The sequence below is a fragment of the Bathycoccus prasinos genome (genome assembly GCF_002220235.1).
Source record: "Bathycoccus prasinos genomic : Chromosome_3".
NCBI classification, from domain to species: Eukaryota; Viridiplantae; Chlorophyta; class Mamiellophyceae; order Mamiellales; family Bathycoccaceae; genus Bathycoccus; species Bathycoccus prasinos.
The window spans coordinates 789519-806608 of record NC_024006.1 but is presented as its reverse complement, the minus strand read 5'-3'; the positions used below and the strand labels follow the sequence as shown (position 1 = coordinate 806608).

General features: G+C 48.2%; 10 protein-coding genes across 10 annotated transcripts; 7 read left to right on the top strand and 3 right to left on the bottom strand.

Annotated features, from left to right (window-relative positions):
* Nucleotides 1-38: 38 nt before the first annotated feature.
* On the top strand, nucleotides 39-2132 carry Bathy03g04260 (abc transporter; the record flags this gene model as incomplete). Its single annotated transcript, XM_007513909.1, has 1 exon — nucleotides 39-2132. The coding sequence occupies one exon, from the start codon at nucleotides 39-41 to the stop codon at nucleotides 2130-2132; it is 2094 nt and encodes a 697-aa protein (XP_007513971.1).
* A 127-nt stretch (nucleotides 2133-2259) lies between these two features.
* Nucleotides 2260-2928, top strand: Bathy03g04250 (Transporter, ABC superfamily (Breast cancer resistance protein) (ISS); the record flags this gene model as incomplete). Its single annotated transcript, XM_007514332.1, has 1 exon — nucleotides 2260-2928. The coding sequence occupies one exon, from the start codon at nucleotides 2260-2262 to the stop codon at nucleotides 2926-2928; it is 669 nt and encodes a 222-aa protein (XP_007514394.1).
* Nucleotides 2929-3087: 159 nt separating this feature from the next.
* Nucleotides 3088-3852, top strand: Bathy03g04240 (PpiC-type peptidyl-prolyl cis-trans isomerase; the record flags this gene model as incomplete). Its single annotated transcript, XM_007514163.1, has 1 exon — nucleotides 3088-3852. The coding sequence occupies one exon, from the start codon at nucleotides 3088-3090 to the stop codon at nucleotides 3850-3852; it is 765 nt and encodes a 254-aa protein (XP_007514225.1).
* Nucleotides 3853-4411: 559 nt separating this feature from the next.
* Nucleotides 4412-5644, top strand: Bathy03g04230 (phytoene synthase; the record flags this gene model as incomplete). Its single annotated transcript, XM_007514207.1, has 1 exon — nucleotides 4412-5644. One exon carries the CDS (start codon nucleotides 4412-4414, stop codon nucleotides 5642-5644), a length of 1233 nt encoding a protein of 410 aa, XP_007514269.1.
* Nucleotides 5645-5747: 103 nt separating this feature from the next.
* Nucleotides 5748-8810, bottom strand: Bathy03g04220 (predicted protein; the record flags this gene model as incomplete). The annotated part of the gene is made up of 1 exon (XM_007514072.1): nucleotides 5748-8810. The coding sequence occupies one exon, from the start codon at nucleotides 8808-8810 to the stop codon at nucleotides 5748-5750; it is 3063 nt and encodes a 1020-aa protein (XP_007514134.1).
* A 1054-nt stretch (nucleotides 8811-9864) lies between these two features.
* Bathy03g04210 (transporter, major facilitator family) lies at nucleotides 9865-11352 on the top strand (the record flags this gene model as incomplete). The annotated part of the gene is made up of 1 exon (XM_007513846.1): nucleotides 9865-11352. One exon carries the CDS (start codon nucleotides 9865-9867, stop codon nucleotides 11350-11352), a length of 1488 nt encoding a protein of 495 aa, XP_007513908.1.
* Nucleotides 11353-11590: 238 nt separating this feature from the next.
* Nucleotides 11591-12802, top strand: Bathy03g04200 (unknown protein; the record flags this gene model as incomplete). The annotated part of the gene is made up of 1 exon (XM_007514182.1): nucleotides 11591-12802. The coding sequence occupies one exon, from the start codon at nucleotides 11591-11593 to the stop codon at nucleotides 12800-12802; it is 1212 nt and encodes a 403-aa protein (XP_007514244.1).
* A 61-nt stretch (nucleotides 12803-12863) lies between these two features.
* On the bottom strand, nucleotides 12864-13802 carry Bathy03g04190 (predicted protein; the record flags this gene model as incomplete). Its single annotated transcript, XM_007514146.1, has 1 exon — nucleotides 12864-13802. One exon carries the CDS (start codon nucleotides 13800-13802, stop codon nucleotides 12864-12866), a length of 939 nt encoding a protein of 312 aa, XP_007514208.1.
* A 208-nt stretch (nucleotides 13803-14010) lies between these two features.
* On the top strand, nucleotides 14011-15165 carry Bathy03g04180 (predicted protein; the record flags this gene model as incomplete). The annotated part of the gene is made up of 1 exon (XM_007514203.1): nucleotides 14011-15165. One exon carries the CDS (start codon nucleotides 14011-14013, stop codon nucleotides 15163-15165), a length of 1155 nt encoding a protein of 384 aa, XP_007514265.1.
* A 98-nt stretch (nucleotides 15166-15263) lies between these two features.
* Bathy03g04170 (predicted protein) lies at nucleotides 15264-16934 on the bottom strand (the record flags this gene model as incomplete). The annotated part of the gene is made up of 1 exon (XM_007513963.1): nucleotides 15264-16934. The coding sequence occupies one exon, from the start codon at nucleotides 16932-16934 to the stop codon at nucleotides 15264-15266; it is 1671 nt and encodes a 556-aa protein (XP_007514025.1).
* Nucleotides 16935-17090: the final 156 nt, after the last annotated feature.

The window sequence follows — 17090 nt, the reverse complement described above, 5'->3', positions numbered from 1 at the left end:
CGTTTTTGAAAGTTTCAGCCTGCCCGCGAGACGCCTCCATGTACGAGAACGTTACTTTTCCCGAAGAAGAGGGAGATATTGGAAGGGCGGTTCAAAGTGCCTTTGCGCCCGTCGTTGAGAAAGGAGACGCGGTAGATGCGGCAGAAAAGAAGAAGAAAAAGGGTGTTGATATCGTCGGCCTGTCTGTATCAATGGCCGTTATTGTCGTTTGCTTTGCTGGAATTATTCTGTTCGCGCTACATCGAGACAAGAAAAGACAGAAGCTCAACGCCCTGTATGTGCAAAGAAATCACGATGCAGAGAGAAACGTGCCAGTTGCTGCGCGACCAGTTCGCGAAATTCTATCGTTTCGAAACATTACTTGTCAATTGAAAACCAACAGAGGTGGTGGTGGAGGAGGAGGAGGAGGAGGAGCAAAAATATCTGCCGCCCGACGAACCATAATAAGTGGTATATCCGGGATAGTTTGTGAGGGATCTGTGTGTGCAGTTATGGGACCTTCTGGATCTGGAAAGACCACTTTGGTGAAATCTTTAATTTCTGCCACTGGTTTCCACGTCGACATCGATTTGAACAAAATTAATCTCTCTGGAAACGCTCACTTTGCCGGTAAAAATAGAATTGGCTACGTGCCGCAACATTCCGATTACCTGCTCAAATTCTTGACGACGAGCGAATCAATTTTATACGCAGCTTCTTTGCGCCTTCCGTGGTATGTTTCAAAACAAACGAAGGAGAATAAAGTAAACGCACTTCTTGACGAACTCTGCCTTGTCGACGTGCGAAATACTCGTGTATCTGATTTAAGCGGCGGTCAGCGAAAAAGGCTATCCATCGCGATGGAGATGGTTATTGATAGCGACTTACTCATCCTAGATGAGCCGACGTCTGGCCTCGATTCGAAAACTGCAGATACGATATTGGAACTGCTAAAAAGTATCGCTTCTCGTGGACGTGCCGTATTATGTACTATCCACGCACCATCGGCGAGATCTCTTTGCGAACAAATTGATACTGTTTTGTTACTTTCTTCGACTGGTGATCGTTTACATTTTGGCTCTGTTTCTCTCGATTTATTAGAGTCCTTACAAATGCCGTGTCCAAAAACTTTTTCGTTACCGGAGTGGTTGTTGGAAATAGCGAGCGACGAAAGAATGTCCAAACAACTTCTTCTCAAAACAACAGAATTTCAAGGAAAAGGAGACACAGAACAAGACAGCAGCTCATCGGAAACCAACGAAACTCTTTTTGTCGTTGATAATCAATCCTCGCACGACTTTTACGAAAAAAGCGAGCGCTCGTTCGTGACGGAGCTATCCGTCCTCTGTTGGCGAGAGTTTTTAGAGGTGAAACGGAACATCTCTCGCTTCATTACGGACTCGGTCACCGCTATTTTGGTTGGAATTCTCATCGGCTTGCTCTATTTGGACGTGCAAAAGAATCTTCGCGGCTTCCAAAATCGGATGGGCAGCATATTTTTCGTCCTCTTTTTTTTCGCTCTTTCGAGCGTATCGTGTTGCGATGCCTTTCTCTCGTCGAGAAACGTCTTCCTGCGAGAGAAAAGAGCGGGGTACTACAGAGCCGAAACGTACTATCTTTCAAAGATGATCGTTGAGATAGTCGTTTTGCGTTGGACGTCGGTCGTTCTAACTTCAATAAGTTACTACTGGCTGATGGGCTTACGCGTGGATCCTGGCGCCTTCTTTGTCTTTTTGAGTTTCGCGTTGTTATTTTCAGCGACATCTACGGCATTAATGAGTTTTATCCAGACGCTCTGCGCATCCACGGCGATCGCAACGCTGGTTGGAATAGTTTGCATTCTGCTTTCAAGTCTTTTCGGCGGGTTCCTCATAAATATTCCCACCTTGCCAGGATTTTGTAGATGGATTCGTTGGTTTTCAGCTTTTTTCTACGCGTGGGGCGGAATGCTAGCAAGCGAAATGAACGACGGGAAATACGTGTTCGATGCCGACTTCGATGGGACAGACGTCGCCGTGACTGTGAGCGGGCAAACATATCTAAACGTCGTAGGAGTAGATCCAGCAAATATTGGAAGAGATTTGGTCGCTTTGTGCATCGTAATTGGAGTCTACATGGCTTCTGCGATATTCATGTATCGCCGATTTCAATGAGCGTTTCGAGGCTGGATTTGGGTTCGAGAATACGAGAGATCAAAAAATAAAAAAAGGGAAGGAGAGAGTAAAGAGTAAAGCGTACAGTACACACCATTTCGTTCACGCTAGAATACATACAATTACAATGCGACTATTATTGCAACTTGGCTTCTTCTTCTATTTCTCCATCGCATCTTTCACGAGAGGAGCGAAGGCGCAAACGTTGCTACAGGCGTGCCCGCTCGATATCGAGCGCCTCGATTTCACAGGCATCAACGAAACTTGCAGCGATCCGAACGACCGAAATCTCTGCACCAGTTGCCCGTTAACCATCGTACAGAAAATAGTCGACGGCGGCTACTCCGTCGAGGAAATCAACGCGCTGCCCATCGAGCGATGTTTATTGGAAAATCTTCCACAATTGTTAGAAAACGGAGCAACACTGCTCGCTTTCATTGCGCTTCAAAGCTGCGATTTTACCTCCGGCAACTTGGCCACAGACATTCTGAATAACGTCACGTTCCCGCCTCCATTTCCAGGATTACCCACGGAATGGTTACGAAACGAAACGATGCCTTCGTTATCGCCTTCATCTTCCTCCTCGCCCGACGACGGTGGTGGTGACGACCAACAAGACGACGCTTCAGTTGTTGCGAAAACAAACGGACCTCCTTCTTCAGAAGAAGGAGGAAAAGAAGAGGAGGAAAAACTCTCGTCGCCGTCGTCGTCTGCGAGTTCTTCTTCGACGCGCCGAGTGCTCGTCTCCTGCGTCGTTTCCGTCCTCGTCCTTCTCGCCACGACAACGATGACTTAAAACAATGATGCGAATAAAATATAATACTAATACTTTAATCACTCTTCGTCCGTGTATTTTTTTCTCCTCTTTTTCTCATCTTTCTCTCCTCGGTCTCCTCCGTATCTTCTTCCCCTCATTTTTATTAATATCTCTCTTCTCTCTACTGCTACGAAGAATATGTCAACTTCATCTGGTTTAGTATTACTCTCCTCGCACACCCAAACGACGACGACGAGCGCGCAAAAGCAGCGAAAGAAGATCATCAGTAGCATCTTTAAGGCGAAGAAGAATACGAACAACCACGCGTGGAGACGACGAGTTGGCCCCGTCTTTGCATTCGCGAAAGAATCATCTGTAGAAGTTGAGTACGCACCAGCCTCATCATCAACGTCAACTTCCTCCTCGTTCTCCTCCTCGTCGTTGAAAAATGCCGGTGTGAAAATCGGTTCATTAGCGGCGTCGTTCATTACGTGCTTGGACGCGCACGCGGCAACTGCGCAGAGTAGTAACCCAGAAATGATCGCTGAAGTTGCCGAAGCGGCGAGCGCGTTGGCGACGTATTCTGTTATTGGACTGACTGTGGCAGCTATCGGCGTCTCCCTCTTCAAATCTTTTGGCTCGTTCGTATTACCCGGACCCAGAGCCTCTGCCTCGCATATTTTAGTCGCGGATGAGTCCTTAGCGGTCTCGTTGAAAGAGCGTTTGTTGGAAGGGCCTCAAAGCACGTTACTGGACCGGTTCGCGAAAGAGGCGTCCGCGTACTCCACGTGCCCTTCAAAATCTAAAGGCGGGGATCTCGGGGAGTTTAAGCCCGGTCAAATGGTTAAAGAATTCGATACGGTGGTGTTTGAAGCGCCTTTGATGGAATTGCAAGGTCCGGTGAAGACGCAATTTGGCTATCACTTGATTTTAGTCACCGACCGAAACGAACCGTCGGCGTAAAAATGCCATCCTGACCGTGACAAAAGAGCTTTAAGTCGCACGCCAAGGACGAGAAGTATTGGAGAGTGAAAACACGCTCCTGAAAACGTATCGACGAATATAGCAGCCGCATAAACATGTATTATTTAAATTATTATTATTATTATCATCTTCCTCCTCCCTTTGTTATTATTGTTGTTTATCCACACACCAGTTTTTTGTTTTTTTTCTCGAGGCGAAGCGAAGCGAGAAGCGATTTCTAACCGCTAACTGCTGAGCTTTATCTTCTTTTTACGCCTCGAGACGGCCGCTTTTACTCCACAAAAAATTTTTCCACGCGCTAACGGGAACGTGTGCACTACTTACTCGTCGCGATCTGATTCATCGATTGTCGAGCACACATTTGCATCGCAGAGAATATATTTGTCGCAAATACACGTCTTCGATATCGATTCGTACACACTTTTGATCGTTGTTGTTTAAGCGCGCGCTTCATCTTTCCGTTCGGATTGATTATACCACTTTTAAAGCAACGCTTTAACGAGTCACACTTAGGCGTACGCTTAGATAGAAAACAAAAATGCACGGCGTTTGTCTTCAACAAGGGATGACGCGAACGTCGTCGACGGTCAATTTTACTCAAGCGAGTACTTCTTCATCGTCGAGAAAGACAATCGCGATGCCATTTCCGAGATCGCGAGGCAGAGGAGGGAAGGCTTCAACGACGCGCGACGCCGTGGCTGAGCCATCGCAACAAGAACAAACGTTCCAAAGACGACCGGAAGATGTCGTTCGATCGAATGGGAAAGAGGTTGAACTATTCGCCTTAGAAGCGTGCGTGAAAAGACAGGAGAGCGGCCAGTTGGCTCCGAAAGTGAACGTCGTGCCGTCTATATTAGATCCAGCGTTTGAGCGTTGCCGAGAAGTCACCGCAGAGTACGCGAAGACGTTTTATCTAGGAACAAAATTGATGACGCCGGAGAAACAACGGGCAATTTGGGCGATTTACGTCTGGTGCAGACGTACGGACGAGTTAGTAGACGGGCCGAACGCGTCGCACATTACGCCAGAGGCTTTGGATAGATGGGAGGAGCGCTTGGAGAATATTTTTGCCGGGAAACCGATGGACGTTATCGATGCGACGTTGGCGGATACCGTGAGTAAGTTTCCGGTTGATATCCAACCGTTTCGAGATATGGTTGATGGTATGAGAATGGATTTGGTAAAACCACGGTACGAAACGTTCGATGAGTTGTACGAGTATTGCTATCGCGTGGCTGGTACTGTTGGCTTGATGTCCATGCCGATTATGGGCGTGGATGAAAACTATAAAGGCGACTTACAGTCGGTGTATAAAGCGGCGTTATCGTTGGGATTAGCGAACCAGTTGACGAACATTCTCAGAGATGTTGGAGAAGATGCGAGAGAGCGTAATCGCATTTACGTTCCCTTGGAAGATTTGGCTAAGTTTGGCATCACCGAAGGTGAAGTGTTGACGGGATTGGTACAAAACGGGAAAGTGGACGAACGCTGGGTGAAGTTTATGAAGTTTCAAATCGCGAGGGCGCGAGAGTGCTTTGCTTCCGCGGAAGCCGGCGTAAACTGTTTGAATAAAGACGCGAGATGGCCGGTATGGTCCGCGCTGGACGTATACAGAGATATTTTAGATGCCATCGAGGCGAACGGATACGACAACTTCACGCAAAGAGCGTACGTACCAAAGATGCAAAAGTTTGCGATGTTGCCGACAAGTTTCGCAAAGGCGCAACAAGGGCCGACGGAAGAGCAGCAAAAGGGTCGCTGGAACGAGTAATTAACATCTTTAAAAGAGAAAGAATGAGAGTGAAATCAATTAGTAAAGCGAGCGTTTTAAGAAAGAATACAAATTACATTTTTTGTGTTTCGAAATTATACAACTATCCTCTAGCTTTTGGCGCCGGTCGTCCAGCTTTGACTTTTGGCTTCCTCGCTTCTAAAAAGTCTTCGATCGAAATCCCTTCGCATTCGTGACACGTGAATCGTTTCGGCGTCTTCGCTTCATCTTCAATGCCCACGCATCTCGTGTGCATCCAAATCTCGCACCGGTCGCACGCAATCATTCGCTCCCCATCGTCGTCGTTCGTTCCACAATGGCAGTTCACGACCCACTGATCGAGTCCGCCTTGGTAACGGTATTCGCTCTCTAAGTCCGCGCCTTCACCCATAACTTCGGCGTGCGCGTACTGCAACGAATTCTTGTTCAATCTCGTCGAGTCTGGAAGGTTTTCGTACCCTTTAATCGCGGTGACTTTGAATTTTGAGAGGATAACGTATAAATCCGCAAACGCTTTCGTCGCTTCTTTTTTCAACTCGCCCAACGTGCACGGAACCGGAAGCAGAACAATCTCTGGCGGTGGCTTAGACTCGACGCCAAGCTTCCGCCGATTCTTACCCATAATTGCACCACCTAAACCAGAGACTTTTGGTCCTGAATTTGATCTATCGATGATCGCAGTAACGAGTACGCGAGTCGGTTTAAGATTTTTGACATTCGCAGGCACGCTCAAGTGCAACAAGTCGTCGATATCTATGTATGTTTTGACAAATTGTTTCGTATCCAACAATACTCGAGCTGCATTTGTGAGATGTGCACCTTTACACGTAACTCTAATCTTATTCCCGATCTGAACTCGTGCTGGTTTGTAGCTTTCCAGACAGTCTCGATAAACCGCTCTCAAATCCTTATCGACGTCGTACGCAGTAAGCTCTGAGATGGCTTTCGCGTTTGGATTCGAACGAATTTGTGGCGTCACCGGAGCTATCGTCGGCAGTTTTTGTTGACTTTTTCGTTCCACTTTCATCGAAGACGGAGGCGCTAACACTGCCGTTGCAGAACGCGTTTCTCTTTGATTTCTTACTGGTTGTTGGCGAGTCGCTCCTCTTGACGTCGTTCCGTTGCGCAGTACGCGAATGTTATTCAATGGAGATTTCCCTACCATAACTGGTTCAACTGGCGCGTTCGCGTATGGGTTCATAAAGTCGAGCGGAGCCGTATAAGTAGGCGAATTTGGCGATATCGTCGAGTTCGGCATCTCCAACTGATACTCTAACTGAGAATTTATCGGGTTATTCCGTCTTCGCACTTTCGCTCTTGCATCCTTCGCTCCGTTTTTACCGTCCATAATGACAGGATGATCCGCAATCGTCTTTAAGACGTGATCCAAAAGTCCCGTATCTCCAACACCTTTCAGACGCGCAAGGTTTCGAACGTCTTGTCTACCTAACCAGAAGCCTTTATTATCCGCCAAAACCATCACGCATGCATTCGCCGCGACATTGACGCGAGCGAGCGTCCATCTCGTCTGCGCCGCCGGATTCGGATTACTCGAGCGACCTCGTTTCCACTCGACCATTGGTTCGGTTGGAAGAGGTGCTTGCTTGACCATAGGCATTTGTTGTTTCTGTTGCTCTTGGTGACCGTTATGCTGTACTATTGAAGTTGGTGATCTGAGCGTTCGCGCAAACGCAGAAGCTAGACCGGTTCCAGCCATTTTTAGTTTCTTCGCCGCCGAAGCAAAGACCGAGTCGTGGTGCACCGTTTCCTCTCGTTTAATTTCTTCTTCTTCTGCTTCTTCTTCTTCTTCTTTTACTGCTACTTCTATGAACTCTTCCTCGTTCTTAATTTCCGGATAAGCGCGTTTCTTGTTGGATCTCGCCCCGCCCCCTGCTCCATTTTTTGTTTCTTGTTGATGATGATGATGATGATGATGATGAGAAGAGTGACGCCGGGGAGTCGTTTGGTTCGTTTGAGGTCTATTCTCGGCAACATCTGAAATTCCGGCCAACACGGCGCCTACGCCGTGCGTTGCTAACGTTTCGAACGGCCTGATGCCTTCTTTTACTTCTCTGCGAATATTTCTTTGCAATCGGAGCAAAGCTTTGACTAAATCGCCTAAAGTTTTTGGAATCTCGAGTTCATCATCTTCTTGCTCCTCATCCTCGTCGCCCGTCTTCTTTTCTGCTTCGAGCGTAAGAATATTGACGTATTTATCGATTAAGTGCACCATTGGATCGTCCTCGCCTCCAGTCATGACAAAATCGCTTCTTAAGTTTTTCAACGGGAACGTTCGAAAATCAGCACCTGCTCGTTTATGCGAAGTCACCGTATTTCCAAAGCTACCTTTACCAAACACGTACCCGTACGTCCCGTACCACGTGTTCCCACTACTCGCGGGGTTCAACAATCGATACTCAACTCCGTATTTCTGCGAAACGTCCTCCACGGAAACCTCTCTCGCTCTCAACGTGTAGCAAATATTCTCCCACAAACCCATCAATTGCGATCCGCTCAACACCATCGATCCCGCCTCTCGTCCGTTGATACGTTTTAAGTGTCCACACCCATTTCCGTGAAGTAATCCGTGCAACAAATGCGTCTGATGATCGACAATCGAACATTCTTTATCGATTTCTCCACACACCGTACACACTCTTTCACCTTTCGGCACGGCGCAGCAACACAACTGACAGACTCTTTTCCCGGCCAACTCTGGTTTTCCTCTCGTTTTAAAATCCGTGTGGACGATGAAGTGCCACTGTTTTTTGTTCACCGGGTGATGATGCCACCCGATACATTTACAGCAATCGCAGTGTATGCATTCTTCGTCTTCTTCGACTTCTGTGGACTCTTCATATATCCGCAGAACTGTCTCGTGCGCCGGTTGGTCTTTCGAAGTCGAAGGCGTCCTCAACACGAGAGTGTACCCCCAAATCCCATCTTCCGTCGCTCGCGCGTCTGGCGTCGCGAGTTTCAGAAACTGTTTAATGTTTAATCGAAACGGACCAAAATATTCCACCTTTCGTTTAATCCAAGGCGTCGGTTCCGCGATATTCACCTTCTTTTTTCTCTCCTCCTCGTCCTCTGTGGTCGTATTCCTAGGCCCCCCACCGCCAGCAGAACTTTGGGTGGTACTTCTCCCGGACCTCATCGAAGCAGCCATAAATCGCTTCCTCTCTCTCTCTCTCTGTGTGTGTCTGTGTGTGTGTCCGTGTGTCTCGCGCTCAACCGAGGGTGGTGGGTTCCCCCAGCGCCGCCGAGAGGCACGTCGAATTATACTATATCGAACGTCTGCTGCCCTTTTTTTTTCTGGGTGGAAGACAAAAGGGAGAAAAGCGCTCGCCTCTAAAACTCAATTGAGGTTAACAAAAACACAAAATTCAGCAATTCACAAAGATCGGATATCGATTTTCAATCTTCTGTTGTCTCTTCAAATTGAAGGAAAAAGGGAGAGCAGCCAGGGAGTTTGAGAAGAGGAGGGTGTGTTTGCGCGTGTTTATGCGACAACAAATAGCTCTCGTCGCTCTCTCTCTCTTTGATGATGATGATGCAAAAAAGGGCGTGCAATTGATAAGAGAACGCAGAGAGAAGAGGGTTTAGGGATCACCATTTTTCGACCCGGCTTCGCTTTTTTTGTGTTTCCACGCAACACAAAAAGAGCAGATATGTTGCTTCTTAACCCACCATCCCGGCCTTTTGGAGGAGGACGCGCGGTGATGACGACGATTGGCAACAGCGCCGGTAGTGCCGCTACTGTTCGAACATCTTCTCGCGTTGTTTTTGCGTCCACGTCTTGTGCGTCTTGCGCGTCTTCTACGTCTTCTCGTCGTCGTCGTCGTTATCATCGGTTGTGGAAAAAAAGTTTAAACGAAAAAGCGTCGACGACGACGGCGGCAAGAAGCGCAAACGGGAAAGGAGAGAGCAATTTATTAAACGCGACGACGAGAGGGTGGATGAGTATTTCTTCGAACGCATTAGAAAGAGGAACTTTTAGAGGAAAGCGACGACAACAACACGCCCCGGTGTCGGCGTCGTCCATCGATGGCGCAGGAGGAGGAGGAGGAAGCAGAGGAGGAAGCAGAGGAGGAGGAAGCAGAGGAGGAGGAGTTGGGAATACACAACAGAACAACAACAAAAACAGAGGAGGAAAAAGCAGCAAAAGAGAGGTGATGAAGAACAAAACGAAAAAAGGACAACACCGGACGCAAGGCGTTTTAATGAGCAGAGGAGGAAAAATTCTTACGAAGAAACGATTACCGGAACCTCTGCGGTTTATGTCTGGAATTTGGGACCGATCGTTCGATGAAGAAAGCGAGGAGGAAGAGGAGGAGGAAAACGGGGACGAGAAGAAAAGAGAAGAGGAGAGAAAGAGGAAACGGTTCGGGTACTTTGGCGCGCTGATATTGCAAATATCCTTGGGCGCGTTTTACTGTTGGTCGTTGTTTTTGGTGCCTTTAGAGTTCTCGTTGAATGTCGGGAGGGCGCAGTTGTCGGCGATATTTTCGTTGGCGACGTTGTTTTTTACGCTGTCTCTGTCGTTCATAGTGCCCTCGTTGATATCGAGGATTCGGCCGAGAACGATGTGTATTTTAGCGACTATATTGGCGACGAGTGGCGTGTTCATGGCGTCGTTTTGTTCGACCGCGATGTCGATTTTTCCTTTATATATCGGGTTTGCCGGTCTATTTGGCATCGCGTGTGGTCTCGGGTACGGGTTATCGCAGCAAATGTCCTCGTTTGCACCGTTTGGACAAGGGTTAGGGACTGGACTAGTCACCTCGGCGAGAGCCTTTGGCGCTTTCGTGTACGCGCCGTTGATTGAAAAGAAGCTGGATTTTTACGGCCCGGACGTTGCGTTGAGGAACTTGTCTTACGCGATTGCCGTTTTAGGTACCGTAGCGTCGCTGTGTTTTCACAAAGCATCCATAGATATTCCTCTCGGCTTACGACGAAGAAATAAGTTGGCGGTGACGGATTTAGAAACCTTGCGAAGATTGACCGATTTGCGTCCGCACACGATCAAGATGTGGTTCGTAAACACCCTGGGATGTTTTGCAGGAATCTCAGTCATTTCGCAAGCTGCGGTGTTGTTACTGTCTAGAGGGGACGCCACCGTTTCCGCGAACGTTGCCGCTGGCGTCATGTACGTCTCTTTGGCGACAACTGCCGGAAGAATCATAGGAGGGTCACTTTGCGATCGCTTCAAAGCAAAATCGGTTTTAATATTCGCTCCGTTAATCACCGCCGCAGCTATGTTTTGGGCGAGCAGCACCAGTAGTGCCATCATCGGCTCTGTCATCATGCCACTCTCGGCAATTCGATTCGCGTTACTCGCGACTGGATTATCTTACGGCATTTTACAAACCGCCGTGCCTTGCGAAGTCCGACGGGTCGCCGGCGACGGTGACTTTGCCCGAGCCTACGGTCGCATCTTCACCGGTTTTTGCGTCGCCGGTTTCTTCGGTCCGTACGTCAGCGGGATCTTATTCGATGCGTTCGGAACCTACCGGGTCGCCTTCCAAGTTTCCGGATTAGCCAGTCTTCTCTCCTCCGTAGCCGCGACGACGCTCAAAGGCGAAGCCGCTGTCCTCAGGGAGAAGAGAGCGATGGAATTGAGAGCGGTCGAAGCCGCGGCGAGAAACGATACGAGGTACGTCGATTGCACGAGAACCAAAGAGAACGAGTGGGGGTCCATCGAAACGTAAGGGCAAAGAATGTAATAGTGTATTTGTATACGAGAGTAATGATAGTATCATGTCGCTTGTGATTATTGTTTTGGTCTGTTTCTTTTCGCAAAAATCAAAGGCACCTCAAAAAAAAACATTCTTCGTCGTTCCCACGACTCAAAGAATACGAAAACTCTCGTCTTCTCTCTCATCCTCTCGCCCGTCCTTTTGTCGTAAAAGAAGAAGAAAAAGATCTCCTTAAAAGAAGAATATAAGAATGGAGGACGACGACCCGTTCGATTTCAAAATCGGCGTGGAGAAAAACGCGCTGAATTCAGGGAAAAAAACCACTACCGAGGCGATGATGAAATCGATGATGATGAAACCGTCGTCGACCACGTTGGAATCGTCGTCGTTTACGTCGTTTGGAGAAGAGGAGAAGAAAACGATGACGATGAACGACGGAGTAAAGGGCATCCCCGAATCGAAAGCCCCGTCGTCCACAAAAACGGATGAGGATCAAAAGAAGAAGAAGAACGATGATGATGATGATGCGAAAGTAAACGCAACCATCGAGTCTTTCAGCACGGAAACGAAAGTCATCTTGACAACTTTAGGCAAAATTCTCGAACGCTTGGAGGCGTTAGAGTTAGTTGCGTTGAGAAATGCGAAGGAAGTCGCGCGGGTGGAAAACGCTCTGCACGGATTCATCGTCGGACAAGCGAGGAAAGAAAACGGGAAAGAACCGATAACGAGCGCGAATTTGTTCGCGGTAGTTGATTCGTCAGAAGAGGAGGAAGAAGAGGAAGAAGAAGAAGAGAAGATTGAAGAGGAGATTAAAGAGAATATCGTTCTCAGAGCAGGGAGCGGGCGAAGTAGAAGACCGCCGACGCCTGAAGGCGCGCATCATCCTCCGCATTATCCTCCGCATAATCCCCCTCCGCACCATCCTCCTCCTCCTCACGCGCATCATCAGCACCACCAGGATCCTTACGGTCCGCCGTCATTCGCGAGAGGAGGAAGAGGCGGTCCTCCGCATCCGCATCCTCCTCCTCCTCCGCACGAGAGAAGCGGGTCTCCCTCGGGGGAGTCCGCCGCCCATTACCCGGGCATCGACCATCATCTTCATCCTCATCCTCATCGGTCGCCTCCGCCGCCGCATCACGGCGGTCCTTCATCGCCACCTCCACACCACGGCCATCCACCTCCGCCTTCACACGTGCAGCACGATCCGTACGGAACGTATCACCCATCTCCTCCTCCTCCTCCCCAAGTTCTCGCGAGCTCGTATCCATCTCCTCCTCCTCCGTCGCCGCCTCAAGTCCAAAACGAAGACATCCCTTTGGACGTCATAGTCGGCGAATTCGCGTCCATGGGATTCACGCGCGACGAAGTCATGACAGTGCTTGGAAAAATGGAAGCTAGGAACGAGCAGAAGGAAATGAATTCGATTCTAGACAAACTCATGGCGGGCGAAGGCAAATTGTAAAAGTAATATCAATAAAACAAACACAACGTCATTAAAGTACAATTTTTTGCTACAACTTCCACTAATATCCTAACTTTTCCGCGTTTGAGCCGAGCTCCTTCTTAACCGCCTCAAAATCTCCAATCTCGTGCTGACGCGTGACCGCGTAACACTTGTGCGTCGTAAACATCCACTCGGCGAATTTATCCGGCGTGTCGTACATTTTCGCATTTTCTCTCAACTGCTTCTCGGATTCGATTTCCCTCTCCTCTCTGGCTATTAAAGTTTCCTTGGACAATCCCGAATCTCTCGTCGAAACGAATCGGATTTGCGTGTCCTCATCACCATTCCCTTCTAAAGGCATCCCCCACACCCACTCAAACGCCGCTTTCACTCGTCGCATGTGAAACTTAGACGTCACCACCTCTACGTTTTTCCACCCCCTCGGAATAGCGTGCACGTACCTGGTAAAATACGCGTTACCGATGGTATCCATGCTCGACGTATCCTTCAAAATCTTCCCGGGATGGACGTCGTGCGTATCGATTAAATATTCTGCCATCATCGTCGATTCGTGATAAATAAATCCTCCTTTTTGTAACGGAGGTGGTTTATGCGGCGTCGCCGATCCGGCTATGCATATGTACGCTTTCTCGTTCGCTTTTTTATGCGCCTCTGCGCAATAGTCCAAACGCTCCAGGACCCACTCGGGAAGCCACAAATTATCTGGAGTAAATCCACCGGCTACGACTACGATTGCATCTAAGGACGACGACGAATTATTGTTCTCGTCGTTGTTGTTGTCCTTGCGTCGTTTACCTCGCATCCATCCTTCCTCCGTCCCGAGAGAAGAATACGAAGATTTTGAAAGATATCGAAAACGAGAGTGATGATGTTTCCCGCAAAAGCTGCTCCTCTTCTTTCCCCCAAAAAACAAAAAGCTTTTCACACCGCTTTTACTGCTCCTATTCCTAGTGTTGGCACAAAATAACGCCGCCGCTGCTGCTCTCGTCGTCGTCATCGTTCTCGTTCTCGTTCTCGTTCTCCTCGTCTCTACAAGCAGAAGAGAAAAAAGAAGAGTCACACACAAAACTAACGAACTTGATGAAAAATAAAAGCACTCGTGTCTTTTTCTTCGCTTTTTTTGTTCTTTTTTCCTCTTTTCGTTTGCCCTTTTTGATCGGAAAATTCTCTTCACTCTTTTCTCTCTCTTTTAACTAAAATCAAATATGTTTGCTGCGAGATTGCTGAGATTGTCTTCTCCTTCTAAAAAGACGACGACGACGTCGTGTTCGGCGGCTGCTCGATGCGTGGGAGCAGCAGCGTTTGCGAATACTACTAATAGTCTCAGCGGTGGTTTTGCGAGAACAACAACAGCGCTTCTTCTTCAAAATCATCATCATCATCGGCGTTTTGGGAATTTTGCATTTTTGCCGGCGCATCAGAGGAGTACTTTTTCTTCTTCTTCTTCTTCTTCTTCTTGTAAAACTTCTTCTTCCGCGAGTTTCGAGGAAAAGGGAAACGACGACGACGCGAAACAATACCAATTACGGAAGAATCAAAGAAGAGGAGAGGAGCGTGGTGGTGTTAGTATTGGCGGAAGAGGAAGATTTTTAGGAAGGAGATCGTTCAGTGCGGATGCTGGTTCGTCGTCGTCGTCCGAGGAAAGTGAAGGCGTCGTAACGACCACCTCTTCTTTGTCTTCTTCGTCTGAGAGCGCGCGATTGTCGGCGATTTTGAGAGCGGAGATTAAACACGAGGCAGAATCGTACGAACAGTCGGAAACGGCGAAAGGTGGACCACCGGATGGGTGGACGCTGAGCGAAAGAGAAGGGGATTGCGACGTGTACTTGTCCAAGGAATTTGGCGAAGACGAGGAGATTTTGGTGCACTTTTCCGCCTCGGACGATCCGATGGAAACGGAGTACGGACGAGACGACGATAACGGCGTGGACGATGTCATCGACGAAGGTTTAGGCGACGAGGATATCGAGGAGGAGTTTTCTGTGACTGTTTCGAAGACTGGAAGCGGGAAACAGTTGGAATTTTTTTGCGTCACGGATGGCGAGTTGATTGAGATTCAACACGTTCAATACGAAGGTTTCGAATGGAACGAAGGAGGAGGAGGAGAAGGAGGAACCGGTGGTGGTGATGATGATGCAGAAGGCGAGGGTATTTTATTTGACGAAGAGTTTGACGACAACAACTATCCCGGGCCGCATTTTGAGGACCTGGATAAAGGCGTCCAGGATGCTTTTTTATCGTATTTAGAAGAGAGAGGAATAAACGCGGCGTTGGCGGATTACATCGTCGAGAAGAGAATAGATAAAGAACAGAAAGAGTATACGAGTTGGTTGGAAAAAGTCACAGACTTTCTCAAATAAGAATAGTAAACGTGTGATGTAATATACTTGTCCTTTTATACAGGCGAGAGGCGCCTCGTTCCGATTCGTTTTCTAAAACTTGTTTGCTATTCGTATTTTTACAATTTTTCGCGAACCATGGCGGTACCGAATAACTCCCACGTTCGCTTTTCATTACCTCGCGTTCGTTTGCGCGCCGGTAAGTACTGTCGAACACATATTTGGATCCAGTTATCCGTGCCGTTGCTCCCATTCAAGAGCGTATGTTTTCTAGTTCTCAGCTGGTGCAACGTCGCCCTATTCGCGCTCAAATCGCACGGGGGCAACCCTCTCAAGAAGTACTTACCTTCCTCTGGCGATACCGTCACGCGCAAAACGCCCGTCGCGTCTTCGACTAATATTTTGAAAACGTACTCCCATTCGTTCGTGACTGGATTTTTCACGCACCACTCCTTCTCGTCTTCCGGCCAGAACTTTTGCGCTCGAACGTATAATCTGTGTCTATTCGGTGCCTCTTTTAAAAGCGCGGATCGAATCGTATCCCATTTCACTTGCGGATGCATAATCATGGTAACGTTTGGTGCATCCACGCCTACGTTTGGCGCCCAATTCGCTACGATATTAGCCTTTTGACGAAACTGAACTTGGTCCAACCACGTCGGATGGCCTTTCGCTTCAACCATCCATTTTGAATTTGCGAAGAAAGCGCCGTTTAACTGCGCTCCGTGAACACCCGCGGTAAGATTTCTTAATTTCACCCACTGCCCTTTCTTTGGCATCTCGTCGCTAAAATCAAAGCCTCGAATGTACACCGGAAACGCCGAGCCGTAGGATACGGCGTCTCCCATTTCTTCGAGCATTCGTCTCGTCGACGGCGGGAAATCCTGGCCTCGTTCGATGACATCTTGCGTTGGATTGATGTCTTGATCTATTGGAAGCCAATACATGGGCCCGAGCGCCTCCGCTTGGTTCGTATCGTCCACGAGCTGCGGAAAATCCGGCGTCGATAAACTCATCGGCACCGCATCAGAACCGTCCCAAACGAAAATCACTTCCGGATACCCGTCTCTGTACCCAACGTCTAATATCTTCACGTGCAAATCGTAATTTCTTTCTCGCTGAATATCTTGAATCCTTCTGTCGTACTTCCCTAAATACGCAATCTTTGGCATTCCCAAACATTCCGGCGTGTTCTTCCACGCGATTAAATTTTCAATCCTTTGTTGATCCTCGTCCGTAAACGTTATATCATTGGACGATCTCTGCTTCGCACTATCTGCATCCACAATCTGCGCCGGTTCGCCGCTAAACAGAACGAAGTGCGTTTTCGAATACGCGTTCCCGTTCGTAAACTGGCCTATTTTCGCGACGAACTGTATCGTCCCTTCCTCTCTTCCTCCTCCGTAGTGTTGGTTATTTCTACTATTCGGTCGGTAAAACGACACCTCCAACCGATGAAATCGAATCACATCTCCAACCTGCGCTAATATCGGTAAATCTTCCTTCTTATTCGCGAAGCACGCGATTTCAATAAACGGTGGATTCACTCGTTTCATCCCTTTCCTCGGCTTCATCTCGTCCCCGTTATAATCCGAGTTTAACGATTCGTCGAACAGTTTGAGTTTTAAATACGTATCACCACTTCTCGTGATTTGAGGTTGATATTTCTCCGCGACGATGCCGTATACGTGCGCGCGTTGCGTTTTCACGTTCGTTTTCTCCTCGATTTGATACAACTCCGCCAGGGAGAGGTACTCGTACTTCCCTCCCGTCGCTCTCTTCGACGCCATTCTTATTCGATGTTGTTGTCTGTACACAAACAGGTGTTTGAATTTTGAGACGAAAAGAAGAGAAAAGTGAGGACAAAAAAAGGACGACACAAACAAAAAAAAAAACGAAAAATCAAAATTTTTTCACGTCGTGCGTCTTCACTTCATTCGAGTGCC